General features: G+C 40.0%; 1 protein-coding gene across 3 annotated transcripts in view; it reads left to right on the plus strand.

Moving 5' to 3' along the window:
- Positions 1–14363, plus strand: part of LOC144678751 (adenylate cyclase type 1-like) — a 429196-nt gene that overhangs the window by 374818 nt on the left and 40015 nt on the right. For all 3 annotated transcript variants that reach the window (XM_078538612.1, XM_078538615.1, XM_078538613.1), the window contains 3 exons: positions 4081–4197; positions 7126–7272; positions 7375–7473. In XM_078538612.1, coding sequence (XP_078394738.1) covers positions 4081–4197; positions 7126–7272; positions 7375–7473 — 363 coding nt within the window. The remainder of the gene's footprint in view (positions 1–4080; positions 4198–7125; positions 7273–7374; positions 7474–14363) is intronic.

Here is a 14363-nt window from a genome sequence, read left to right on the forward strand (position 1 = left end):
GAACTGTATGTATGGTTGCCAAATTTGCTGATGACACAAAGATAGGTAGGAAAGCAAGTTGTGAAAGGACAGAAGGAATCTGTAAAGCGACATAGATAGGTTAAGTGAGTATCGAAAAAAATGGCAGATGGAGTACGATGTGGGGAAATGTGAACTTGTCTACTTTGGCAGAAATATAGTCTATTATTTAAATGGAGAGAGATTGCAGAACTCTGTGGTACAGAGGGACCTGGGTGTCCTGGTACATGAATCACAAAAAAGTATGCAAGTACAGCAAGTGATTAAAAAGGCTAATGGAATGTTGCTGTTTATTGCGAGGGGAATGGAATATAAAAATAGAGTTGTTATGCTATAGTTATACAGAGAATTGGTGAGACCACATCTGGAGTACAGTGTACAGTTTTGGTCTCTTCATTTAAGAAAGGATATAAATGCGTTAGAAGCAGTTCAGGGAAGCTTCACTCCACTGACAGCTAGGGCTGCATCTTCCGGTCAGCGAGCAGGGGCAGGGCCTGCTCGCCGTTGTGTAAAGTGACATGGGCTGACCGCGGGCAGGCATCCCAACCTCACCCCGTGTTATTTACATTTTCAGGTCAGCGGGCATGCAACGGGCCACCCATTAAGGCCATTAAAAAAGTAATTGAAATCATTAATGGACCTGCCCATCCAGCCTTAAGGTTGGCGGGCAGGCCGGGATCCCAGGCAGGCTTCTGAAGAAACATGAAACCTCATCCACGGGTGGGATGAGGTTTCATGAGGGGTTTAAACATTTCTGAATATTTTAAAATAAAAGTTATGGACATGTCCCAACCCATGTGACAGTGTCCCGATTGGAGCCACCGATTGGGTACCCGCCCGTCCATGCCCACTCGCACACATCCCCCGATGGGGGGGAAAATGTTGCCCCCTGGGATGGGGGAGGGGATGGCAGGTGCGGAGGGTGGGGGGCGGGGGGGGTTATCTTATGAGGAGAGGTTAGACAGGCTGGGCCTGTATCCATTGGATTTTAGAAGAGAGAGGTGATCTTATTGAAACATATAAGATCCTGAGGGGACTTGACAGAGTGAATGCGAAAAGGACTTTTCCACTTGTGGGAGAAACTAGAATTAGGAGACACTGTAGACACCGAGAGGATGCTGGAGGCAGGGTCAGTTAATGTTTTTAAGGCAGAGGTAAATAGATTCTTGACTAACAAGAGAGTCAAAGTTTATCGGGGTAGGCAGAATGTTGAGTTGAGGCAACAATCAGATCGGCCATGTTCTTTTGAATGGCAGAGCAGACTCGAGGGGCCGAATGGCCTATTCCTGCTCCTAATTTGCCTGTTCATACATGCATGGAACACAAATGCCAGCAGCTATGAGAAGAAATGGTGAAAGATTCTACACTACAGAAACTGTAGAAAACCACCATTAAAAGATGGCCAGATCCAATGTCCACAGGCACGTGACACCATTTCAGCCCTATTGAAATAAGCTAGGCATCTCCCTGGGAGTCATTTTTAAAGAAAGGCAGATCTTCATACCAGAATCTTTGTGACTTGATGTTCCTCAACAATGTTATCACTCACACATGGGCATAGATCAGAGGAGAAGACTCCCAAGAAAGGCAGTCTATTGGCCGGGTATTAAGAATGACATTGAAATCATCGTCAAGAAATGCGAGACATGTAAAGATGATATGTCAAGTCAACACAAAGCACCATTGATTCTGCATGAAGTTCCTACCCATCTTTTGTCCAAAATCACACTCGACCTCTTTCATGTCCATGGCACTACTTCACCGTCATTGTCAACTACTTTATCAAATAAAAATACCTGGAAAAACTCAGCAGGTCTGGCAGCATCTGTGGAGAGGAACACAGTTAACGTTTCGAGTTCACATGACTCTTCAACAGAACTAAGTAAAAATAGAAAAGAGGTGAAATATAAGCTGGTTAAGGGGAGGGTGGTAGAGCTGGATAGAGGGCCAGTGATAGGTGGAGATAGCCAAAAGATGTCATAGAGTAAAGGACAAAGAGGTGTTGAAGGTGGTGATATTATCTAAGGAATGTGCTAATTAACGGTAGAAAGTAGGACAAGCAAGGTACAGATAGCTCTAGTGGGGGTGGGGTGGACTGAAGGAATTGAAATAGGCTAAAAGGTAGAGATAAAACAATGGATGGAAATACATTTAAAAATAATGGAAATAGGTGGGAAAAGAAAAATCTATATAAATTATTGGAAAAAAAAGGGGGGGATCGGAAAGGGGGTGGGAATGGAGGAGAGAGTTCATGATCTAAAATTGTTGAACTCAATATTCAGCCCGGAAGGCTGTAAAGTGCCTAGTTGGAAGATTTTTTTTCCCAATAATTTATATAGATTTTTTTCCCACCTATTTTCATTATTTTTTAAAGTATTTCCCTGGCCCTCTAACCAGCTCTACTTGTCCCCCCCGCCCCCTTAAACCAACTTATATTTCACTTCTTTTCTATTTTTACTTAGTTCTGTTGAAGAGTCATACAGACTCGAAACGTTAACTGTATTCCTCTCCGCAGATGCTGCCAGACCTGCTGAGTTTTTCCAGGTATTTTTATTTTTGTTTTGGATTTCCAGCATCCGCAGTTTTTTGCTTTTACTTTACCAAATACCCCATTATTTGACAATTGCATAATATGTCAAGCACAATTGTCACACATGCTCCAAGTACTATTTTCAGTTTATTTGGTGTGCCTAGAGTGATAATAACAGATAATGGTCTGCAATTTATTGGTAAGCCATTTCAGGATATGTGTGAGAAGGGGAATATTGATCACACTGCTTCTTCTCCTCATTACCCTAGATCTAATGGTCTAGCTGAATGAATGATTCACATGGTGAAATCCCTAATTCTCAAATGTAAACAGACCAAGCAAGATCTACACATTGCAATGTTAAATCTGAGAGCAACACTTTTAAGTGCAACTATTCCATCACTGGCAGAGCTCATGTTTGGCAGACCAATGCATACCAATTTATGAACCCGTAACCATTCTCCTCTCTCAGAAACTAGAGAGCAACTTTTAAAACTACAAGAGAAGGTGACCAACGTGCATGATAAAAAGGCAAGTACAGAATTGCCAAGTTTACAGTTGGGACATATTCACATCCAGGGTCCCACAGAAGGTATGTGGCAATTAGCCAAGGTAACAAGGTCCTATGAAGCCATTACACACAAAGGCACAACAGTGAGGTGTAACCAAATGAGATCTATTCCAGCTCCTCAATCACCAAAAGTTCTATTGCATCTAGGGCAAGATCCCAAATGCAACCAGGAACAACATCCAAGAATTACAATCTCTATGAGCAATTAAAGAAACTTCTAGACAAGGTTACTTTTGCAAGATCTGGGCGTACCAGATGATTACCTTTATGTTTTGGAGACTCATAGTTTCATCAGTTCCCTGCACTTATGTAATGGTAACTAACATGAACATGTATTGTAAATAGTTATACTTTTTTTGGAAGGGGGAAAAGTATCTTTAAAAAGAAAGGGGGATTTTGTAATTGCATTTAAAGGATATCAGCATTTCATCACTAGAAGGAAATGTGTCACGTGATCCAGTCTTAGTTTCACTTTTGCTAAGTGCACACACAGCTCTGATGCCTTTAAGCTTTATACCTATGTACAACTGTTCTCATGTGCTTAGTCTTCATAAATGAACCCACAATGTGTTTATCAAATCCTTTATGAGCAATTAGTGCCCTGCATGTTGTGCAGTAAATAACCCCACGGTATTATATCATTATAATAACACGACCGTCAGTAATTTCTGCCGGGCTCCGCCACCATAACCTTGGTGGATGTTCAGCAGGAACACTTGTTCGCATGCATAAAAGGGGTTCTGCAAAAATTAAGCCCACAGGAAATTCCTGACCAATGTAAACAGGAAATTTTCCATCGCATGAAAGAACTCTTAAAGCTCATTAAACAAGTAGTTTAATAAAGACATAATCATATTTCTTCACTATTTCTCAGATACAATATTTGTCTCACTGGTTATTATGAGCACTTTATCGTAACTCAGTGCAACCATCAACATATTTAATGTATTTTCTCTTTCAGGCTGAAGAAGAGAGAGATGATATGGAACGGGTAAAGCTTGATAACAAACGGATTCTCTTCAATTTACTCCCAGCACATGTTGCGCAACATTTTTTGTTGTCCAATCCACGAAATATGGTGAGAGAAGCCTTATTATTAAAATCTTTTGCTGCTTTAACAAATTATTGTTGAAATTTCAAAAAACAATATTTCATCCCACTAAAGATAACAACTATAGAATATTAACTACTAGCACATTATGTTTTATTTAACTGAATCATGATACTGCTTTATTTGGTTGAGGATGCTGCTACTGTTGTTAAAGAATATTCTTTAATTTGAATTGATTTCTAAGTCTTATTCAATTAAAGTAAAAAGCAATGAAAATATCTTTGTCACAATACATTGAGCTGGATACAGGACCTATTCAGTTTGTTTTGCATTACCTAAAATACCACTGAATATATTGGAAAATAGGAGAAAGTTTATTGAAATGTAATATCAAATTGTTTGGCTAACCCTGGATCGTTGACAAGACGTCTGACTTCTAACAATTTGTAGTTTAATTTTAGGGATTATGCAGAAAACTGGTTTAGAATCAAGTCATTAGCTTTGCTCAGTTCTTGTGTAGAATCTTTATAATGATCTGCAATTTTTTGCAATATAATCCCTGGAGTACAAGCTAGAGAGCCCATTTTCAGCCTTGATATAATTGTTAACTCTCCCATGGGTGAATTTTGGCCAGCTCTTCAATAAGCAACTACATCAGTCATTTGGCTGCCAGTCACCTTGTTTCAAAAATTAGATAGTGTGATAATCATTTAATAGACATATATGTGCCCTATATTAACCATAGCGTGTAATATTTTAATTTAAAATGTGTAAGCTTCTGTGATCCTCAAAATTTAATACAGTGCAAATAGACTTGAATCCTTTAAGAGCAAATAAGCCCTGTTACCTCTTAGACTTAGATGAAGAGAGAAAGTAATGTATCCAAGTTTGCTGATGATATAAAGCGAGGTGGGAATGCAAAGTGTGAGGAGAATACAAAGAAATGCAAAAAGACGTAGACAGGTTGAGTGGGCAACATGGTGACAGATGAAATATAATTTGGGGAAGTATGAGTTTATTCGCTTTGGCTGTAAGAATAGAAAAACAGAATATTTTTTTGAAACTCATGGAACTTGTAAATGTTGATGTTCAGATGGTACTTGGGTATATGTGTACAAAGAACACAGAAAGTTAGCATTCAGTTACAGCAAGCAATTAGGAAGGCAAATAGCATGTTGGCCTTTATTGTAAGGGGATTGGAGTACAAGAATAAAGAAGACTTGCTACAATTCTTGCTACAGGGCATTCCCTGTGAGGAGATGATGGCATAGTGGTAATGTTGCCAGACTAGTAATGCAGCAACCCAGGCTGATGCTCTGGGTACACGGGTTCAAATAGCACCATGGTAGCTGGTGGAATTTAAATTCAGTTAATACACCTGGAATTGAAAGCCAGCCTCAATAATGGTGACCATGAAACTATCATTGATTGTTGTACAAACTCATCTGGTTCACTGATTCCTTTTAGGGCAGGATATCTGCTGTCCTTCCCTGGTCTGACCTACATGTGACTCTAGATCCACAGCAGTGTGGTTGACTCTTAACTTCCCTTTGAAATGGCATAAGAAGCCACAAAGTTCAAGGGCAATCAGGGATGGGCAACAAAGGCTGGCCTTGCCAGCAATGCTCACATTCCATGAAAGAATAATTTTTTAAAATGCACAGAGCTTTGGTGAGGCCACGCCTGGAGTACTGTGTGCAGTTTTGGTCTCCATATTTAAGGAAGGATATACTTGCATTGGAGGTACTACAGCAAATGTTCACCTAATTGGTCCAAGAAATGAGAGGGCTGTCCTATGATAAGAGACTAAATAAGCTGAGTCTATATTCTCTGGGGTTTAGAAGAATGAAAGGTGATCTCACTAAACCATTCAAGATTCTGAAGGCACATGGTAGACATTGAGAGGGTGTTTTCCCTGGCTGGGGAATCTAGAAAAGGAGACACAGTTTTAGGATAAGTTGACCAAGCATTTAGGGATGAGCTGAGGAGGAATTTCTTCACTCACAGGGTTGTAAATCTTTGGAATTGTCTGCCCCAGAGGGTTATGAATGCTGCTTTGTTGAATGGCTGGGATAGACAGATTTTCAGACTTTCAGGGAATCAAGGGAAATGGGAACGGGTAGGAAAGTGGAGTTGTAGCCAAAGATCAGCTATGATTGTATTGAATGGTGATGGGCTGTTTGGTCTACTTCTGCTCCTATTTGTTATGTTGCCTTTAACAAATCCATCTGACTATCATTTGTTAAACCCACAGTTTCTCAAGTGACAATCAATTTTGTTGCAAATTGTTTCTGAAAATTCCTCCACCACTGACGTTAGCCTAACTGGCCTGTATTTACCAGGTTTACCCTTCCTTTTTTTGAATGGAGTTGTAACATTTGCACTCTTCCATAATACAGTGAGAATGGTTAATCCTTGATGAGAACAGACCAGTACTATTACTGTAGAAGAAATAATATATGTTCAAATGTATTCATCCAGGTAGACATACTTGAGCATTTGATTATTTCATGTTGATACCTGAAGAATTACTGTAACTCTGAGTACCTCTAGTGGAATAATGCAGTAACTACAATGCTTCTATCAACTTTTCCCTCTTGTCTCTCTCTCCCTTATCTTGGCAAGTTAAATGGTGGTGAGAGAAGAAAAGGTTTGAGCAAGATCACTTTCCTCCACTAATGTAGTGTACTTCTTAATTAATCAAAGTGGAAATAGCAAAGGCAGAACACATTCAGCTGTCCACAGCAATACAGAAAAGAGTACAAAGGCAGGAACTGCAGGCAGCGGAGTTCTTCTATAAACATTTAAACCTGTCAAACAAAATTTCTCTCTGTGACAGTCGTAATTTACTCGGTCCATTCTGTGTCTAGGAGGGGACATATATGTTATACTCTCCTTTTCAGCTATGTGTTTGAACCAGTATTACACTTAATCTCTATGTGTTGTTCATTGCAGGACCTCTATTACCAGTCTTATTCACAAGTGGGCGTGATGTTTGCCTCAATTCCCAATTTTAATGACTTTTATATTGAGCTAGATGGTAATAACATGGGAGTTGAATGCTTGCGTCTCTTGAATGAAATAATAGCCGACTTTGATGAGGTACATTTAATTCTATATTAACCACTTCTATATAATAGAAGATATGATTTATAAAATGTTTGAACAATGCTCTTATTTTATAACTTTCTTTTGGTGTAAAAGTTAATGGACAAGGAATGCTATAAGGACATAGAGAAAATCAAAACAATCGGCAGCACTTACATGGGAGCAGTTGGCCTTGTACCTACAACTGGAACAAAGGTGAGCAATTGGGTTTTTAAGTTTTCTAGTTAATGGTCAGTCATTATTTCCAAACGCACACAGGAAAAACAGTCAAGCAGCTGTGTCCTGTATTCCACAAACACAAGGATTAAACCAAAAAAACTTGGAGCAATAAAGAAAAATTCTGAACAGATGCAATCCAAGCCTGATCTAGTTTATCAAAGTCATGACACAAAAAGTTGGATTTTGTTTTCCTTTTTGATTTGTAATAGTGGACCTTGCCGTTGCTGTGATTGCAGTTACGCCAAGTGTACCTAATGTTCACAGGCAGAATCAACTTAACATCTATGAGTAATACTAAGGGTGCTGTACATGTGCCCCATTAATGAATGGTTTATCATTGAGTTTCAATATCATTTAGGCTTCAGCTTTCTAAATGCCAATTGTTTTGAGTGGAACTGTGCTTCCAGATTTGTGTACACGTTATTATCCTGCAAATAGCTTCCTACTTAGGACTGCATTTCATCGTCGTGTCGTGTGAAAATGTTATTTGCAAGGTTGGAAAGTAATACTTGCAGATGCATAGAACATTGTCAGAAGTATCATTTCAAAATACAAAAACCCAGATACAAGGTACTGGTCATCCCTTCTTGTAGAATCAAGAATTCTACAACTCTTTGTAGAATGGTACGGCAAAGGGAGACAGACACAAACAATGCTGGACAAACTCTTGAGTAAGACAGCATCCATTAAGTGAACGCAAGCTGATGTTTCACATGTGGAATGCTTTTTTTCCAAATTGGAACATATAACAAATAAACTGCATTTGTAAAGCAATAGGAAAAAGGCAGGGGTTGTTGTGGGGTGGGGATGGTGGATGTGGGGGGTGGTGTGAAGATGCAGTGACCAGACACACAGGAGAAAAGAAACAGAATGCCCTGTAAAGTGCTGAGGCACAGAATGGCAGAAATAATTTACTCCCATTGGTGCCCATTTAACCATCATCATTTCTCCATATAGGCAGGTGTCTTTACAGGTTATTCTATTCCCCCCACCATGCCCCTTTTGCCCCTTGCACTTTTTAAACGGTATTAATCTATGATATCTTACAATTCTGAGGAAGGCTTCCTCACCAGAAACCTCTCAACAGATGCTTCTTCCTCATATTAGGAAGGAAAATTTTCACGGTATATTGCCATGAGAAAGGAATTAAAAACAGCCTTGAGATGCTTCAAGCAGGCATATCAGCTTATTAAAATTGAATACAATTATTCTCTGACAATTGCATATGTTAGTAACCTAGCTGTTTTCATTATTATATCGGGACTTATAGCAAGCTATAGCGACTGACAACAAGATATTAGTGACTCAGAACTGGGCCTAGTAAGAGAAGATCATAAGTCAGTCAAATGGTCATTGGAGACGACATTATTCAATTCTGAAACCTTAGTTATCAACAGTAAATGGCCAGTTCACCCAAATAATATTCAATTGTTTACATTATGTAAGTGTCACAGCTTTCTTTATATTCCAAAGTATTTTTTCCATGTGATCTCAATTGACTATTCGACTGTTTTTGTCATGGATTGAATCTTTAAAAATTTAGTAGTTAAGTCATTTCCAGTTCTTTGAAATTGGGTTACTCACAGGTGGTGAACTCTGATTAAAATGCTTATTTTCTGTGATCAATCCATTTTTGGCTGTCTTAATAAAACTGTAACAATTACCAGCCTTGAATATATCAAAGAATCCTGTGAAAGTTTTTTTTTCTAAATGCCCTCTAACAGCTTCTTGGTTGCGCTGGTTCTTGGTAAATTTTACATTTGGTGATATATAAATGAGATTGAGTGGAAATTTGGGGAAAAAAATGGCAAAGCTATTGCAATTTTGAGCAATTTGCACCTATTTGTCCCCAAAGTGGAAACTCTACCCAAAGGATTTTTACCCCATCGTTTTAGCATTTGTAGAATTTTGAAAAAATATGCTTCACATCATTGTTATTTAGTACCTCGAATGCAATGTCAATATAGAAGTGTGGTCCTTTTGAATTATATAACATATACCCAAAGTAATATAGATATATACATTCATAATTCAAATGAATTACTAAGTTTCACATCTGTATCAAATTGCTTCCAGGTTCAATTTTCCCCTTATGTTTAGAATATTGAACATCTGGAAATGATTACCAGACAGTAACTTAATCAAAGGTTCGAGATGTCAAAAGTCATTAGAGAATTTTTTTTATTACAAAATCCAATAGCCATCATCTGGACCCCAAGATTTGATTATAGTCTCCAAATCACTCCCTGCAATTTGTTGTATTTATTTGTGATATATCCTTTTTATCTGCTAAGTGGGGTTTTTATTTGGATATAATCACAAGGGCAGCAGATGCACAGGAACTCCACCACCTGAAAGTTTCCCTCCAGGCCACTCACCATTCTGACTTGGAAATATATTGCCGTTCCTTCACTGTCGTTGGGTCAAAATCTAAGAACTCCCTAACAGCATTGTGGGTGGATCTACACCACATGAATTGCAGCAGTTCAAGAAGGCAGCTCACCACCACCTTCTCAAGGGCAATTAAGGATAGACAATAAATGCTGGCCCAGCCAGCAACGCTCACACCCCATAAAGGAATTTTAAAAAGTCTTCAGGTTGGCAGTGGTTGTCAGCGTGTCACCTATTGATGAATGCAGATAGTATTTACACAAGGTAGATTAACTTTGTAGGCTGATTGCCACAAAGAACTTGTGAAACAATGTGCGGGATTTTCCAGCCCCGCCCACCGCCAGGATCGTCCGGTCCCGCTGAAAGTCAATAGCTTTTGGCTAGGCCGCCGAATCTCCTGTGGTGGGTCATGTCACGATTGGGCCGGAAAATCTGGACCAATGGATCATGTCGTGCCTGTATTATGGGTGAGAAATGAATGGTGGGGGATCAATTTCTAGGTGTGACCTTTCACACCCAATCTCTTTGACGCTTGCCTGAAACAAGCGCTAAGCCCTTGGAATATGCAAATCAGGACAGGTATGCATGTTTTGGGACCCCACTCCTAAAAGATTGTAGAGACTCATTTTGCACGGATCATAATTTGCGCTTAAAATGCCACAACTTTTGCGCTGATTTGGCAAACTTTAAGCGAATTGCGCTTAAAAAATAAAGCAAAACCTGATGTAAGCTCTAGGTCAACTGGTTTAGTTTTGTTGATGTTGAGTTGGAAGAAATTTCAATTTGGATCAAATTGATATCCAGGTCACACATATTGGGCTGAATTTTTCCGTCGGCGAGAAGGGGGCGGGGCCCGCTCGCCGACGCGAAAATGATGCGGGATGACGTCGGAGGGAATCCCCAACGTCATCCCGCCCCATTTAAATCTTCAGGCAGAGACACAGCGAAATCAGCTGTGCGCCCGCCGACCTATCAATGGCCAATTGAGGCCATTGACAGGATAATTAAAACAATTAAAGGCCCTGCCCGTCCAACCTTAAGGTTGGTGTGCAGGCCAGGAGCCCCGGTGGGCTTCTGAAAAAACATGAAAACCTCATCCACCGGTGGGATGAGGTTTCATGTCGGTTTTTAAAAAGTTTATTAAAGTTTTTGTGCAGTTTATTAACATGCCCCATCTCGTGTGACATTGTCACATGAGGGGGACATGTTAATGATTTTTTTATTTTTCTATTTTTAAAGTTTGAATAGCTTTCAGCACTTTGCCTCGGGGAGATGTGCGCTGTTTCATGCGTATGCGCGAAAGAGTGCACTGTCGCATTTGGGGAATCCCCCCTTCCTGGCGGACGTCACGCTGGGCGGGCCTTAATTGGCCCGCCCATTTAAAATGGTGGCAGGGTCCGCTTCTCCGGCGGGGATCGGCTCCCTGCCCGCCGGAGATTGGGTCGGGCCTGCCCACCCGGCAGGCAGAAAATTCTGCCCATTACTGCTGTTGAAAAATGAGGTTATTCATGTTAGATCTCACAATTACTGTCAGGCTGCTTTGCTGGAAGAAGAGTGATGGAGTTGACCCTAAACCCATCAGAGCGAAGAGGTCCAGGACCCATTTCAAAATATGAGAATTTACTCATTTGAATAGGTAAATGGGCAAAAACATCAGTAAGGAACTTCAAACTGCAAAATGGAATGCTAGTGACACCATTCCACTCCTGCATAAGGACAAGAGTAGGCCACCCATCTCCAGACTGCTCGGCCATTCAGAAAGATCACGATTGATCTATATACCTCAATTTCATGTATCTGCCTTTGATGCTTGTCCTTTTTTACCATTACGCAATAAGACATATGTTGACTGCAATCTTAAAATTTTAATTGACTCAGCATTCACAGACTTTTGGGGGAAACTAAATTCAGAGGGAAGCTCCCAAAGGCCCCAATGAAAATCTTTGTATTTAAACCTTCTGAATCCAATGGAGCAAGCAGACCCCTTGGAGAAGATGATTAACCCTCCTCTAGAATTAATTACCTTTCCCGAATAAAGGTTTCTGACCTTCGCAACTTATTATTAGGTCACAGGCCAACTCTCAGTCTTGTAAGGATGAGATTCCCAGGGTAACTCGTGAACTCTTCCACACACATGTCCTTTACATGGGTGAGGAAACAGGCAGATAAGCTACCAACTTCTCCCACCTCATAGGGAATTGTGAGGTGGAACAAAATGGAGCAGAGTCAAGTTCCATCTCAAATTTTGGCACAGGTGGGTAATTCACTGTGGATCAGAATTTTGTTACATTTAATATAGAATGAAGATTTTAGCTTAACCATAGCTAAAAACACATCATGTTATAATAAGCGAGATGCCAAAATAGGTCCTCTAGACCTAAATATAACATGAATCAAACAAAATTATTGTGACGAAAGATAGGTTGGCATTTAGAGTTGTGATGAAGGGTTGTACCGGAAATGCAATTTTGATTTGTTCAAAATTTTCAACATTTGCAGTTTTGCTCTTCTAAGGGAAGACCAGTTCAAAATATTTAAATCACAGTTAAAATCAATAATAACGGCACCAGAAATACTGGAGTTCCATTTTTAGATATACAAGACTAGTTCGGACAATTTTTACTGGCTCCCTTCGCTTCCAAGTTTTACTGTTTTTTTTTTTTCTTTCCTCCCCTACCCCTCCCATCACTAATTTTCTGCCCTTATCATCATTCCTCTTATGAAGATGCCAGCAGAGCTTCATTTCAAAGCTGCCATTTATCATTTGTGAACCACAACTGTGAACTTTGGTTGGCTATTCTCCTTGTAAGGAGGCAGAGCTGAGACCTATCTGTCAGGAGGGTGTTGGTTACAGAGTGGTATCTCTTAAAGAAGTTTTCATAGTCTTCAGTAAGTTAACTGTAAGTCTTTATTAACAAGTAGAACTATTTACACATGAACATTAAAAGGTACATTTGTTACGACCGGTCCCCGGATGAGATCCCCAATTTGTTGCGACTGGGATAGGACCTCCAACGAGGAGGAATGAGCTGTCTCCTCTCTTTATTCAACCCCCTCAGTTGGTCACAACAAGGTTAGTTTAAAAATCCTTTCCCCGTGGATACCTTTGCTCAGTCCAAATGTATTCACTTTTATTAAAAAGACAATTTAACCAGGCTTTCTTGAGTCAAAGAAGGAATAAGTTTATTAGTTATTAAAACCGAAGAAAAATAATAAAAACACAACACACATAACACACAGGTCAGAAATGAGAAGTTAAGAGTCCAAATAAAAGTTTTAAAAATATACAAATCAGTCCTTTGTTTGTCCGTGAGGCATAGATGGTTGTACGTTTCAGCCGTTAAGTTGGGTGATTCCGATGGAGCTGACCTTGGCAGATTCGCAGTTAGTTGGAGACATTTGATACTGCAGGGTAGCTGAAGAGGTTGTCCTATTTCCCTTTTGATTGTGGTTTCTGCTGAGCCATGTCTCCAGCAACAGCGAGAGAGAGAGACCTTGCCTGCAAACTGCAGGGGTGACTGCTCTTTTTTCTTGCTGACTCACTCACCCAGCACACCAGCACATTAGCCTGCAGCTAGCTTTTTAACCATTTTGTTGCTGTATATTCAAGGAGGGGAAATAGTCCCTTGCATTCATGTCAGAACAATTTACATATTCTGAGATATAATTCAACAGGAGATGGATTTTTGGGTGTCTGCTGAGATGTGCAAATCAGTCTTTTGCATCTTTCCTATCTCCCTTTCAAGTGCCTTTGCTTGAAGAAGCGATGACACCTTTCGAGGTGCGACATTCCATGTTCTCTCAGGACCAGTTAGTTAACTATAGTCCACATAGGTAACTTCAAGAAAGTGGTCACTTTACATTGCCAGCCATCTTTTGCATAGTGTATTTGCTTGCATTTCATTTAAACAACACAGGTCTTCCTTAAAAAGTTTGATATACCCGTAAATAATTTGTGGCTATAAGCTGCTTTTCATGACACAGGCTAGGACCTATCTCCATGTTTAGGTCTTAACTCATCTCTGCTCATCAGCATGCTGACCCCTGGGTCTGGGTCATGTGTCTTTGTATGTCACTGTGTGTGCGGTTCTGTACTCTATCCCACATTAACCCTGTATGTGCCAGACCAGTATACAACAGCTCCTCCCAAGTCTTTATCCAATGTATATGGCGTTGTACTTGTTTACTTCATGTCTACTACATTGTTATCAGTCTCATGCATTTACATTGCTGTTACCGCATTATTGCTATTACTACATTATTGCTATTCCTGTATTTGTATTATTACAACATTCTTACTATCCCATCTCCCCCATTCAAGTCCTTAAATGTAGAGGTCCAGGTGGTCTGGAGGCCTTATCGCCCTTCCATATCTTGTTTGCCATTCTGTCAGAGGAGTGGTAGGCTCTGATGGTTCTGGTTCTTCCTGTTGGCTTGAAGGTTGGACTGACATTTGGGTGTGCCTTCATTTTTTC

The sequence above is a fragment of the Cetorhinus maximus genome, chromosome 3 (genome assembly GCF_964194155.1).
Source record: "Cetorhinus maximus chromosome 3, sCetMax3.hap1.1, whole genome shotgun sequence".
NCBI classification, from domain to species: Eukaryota; Metazoa; Chordata; class Chondrichthyes; order Lamniformes; family Cetorhinidae; genus Cetorhinus; species Cetorhinus maximus.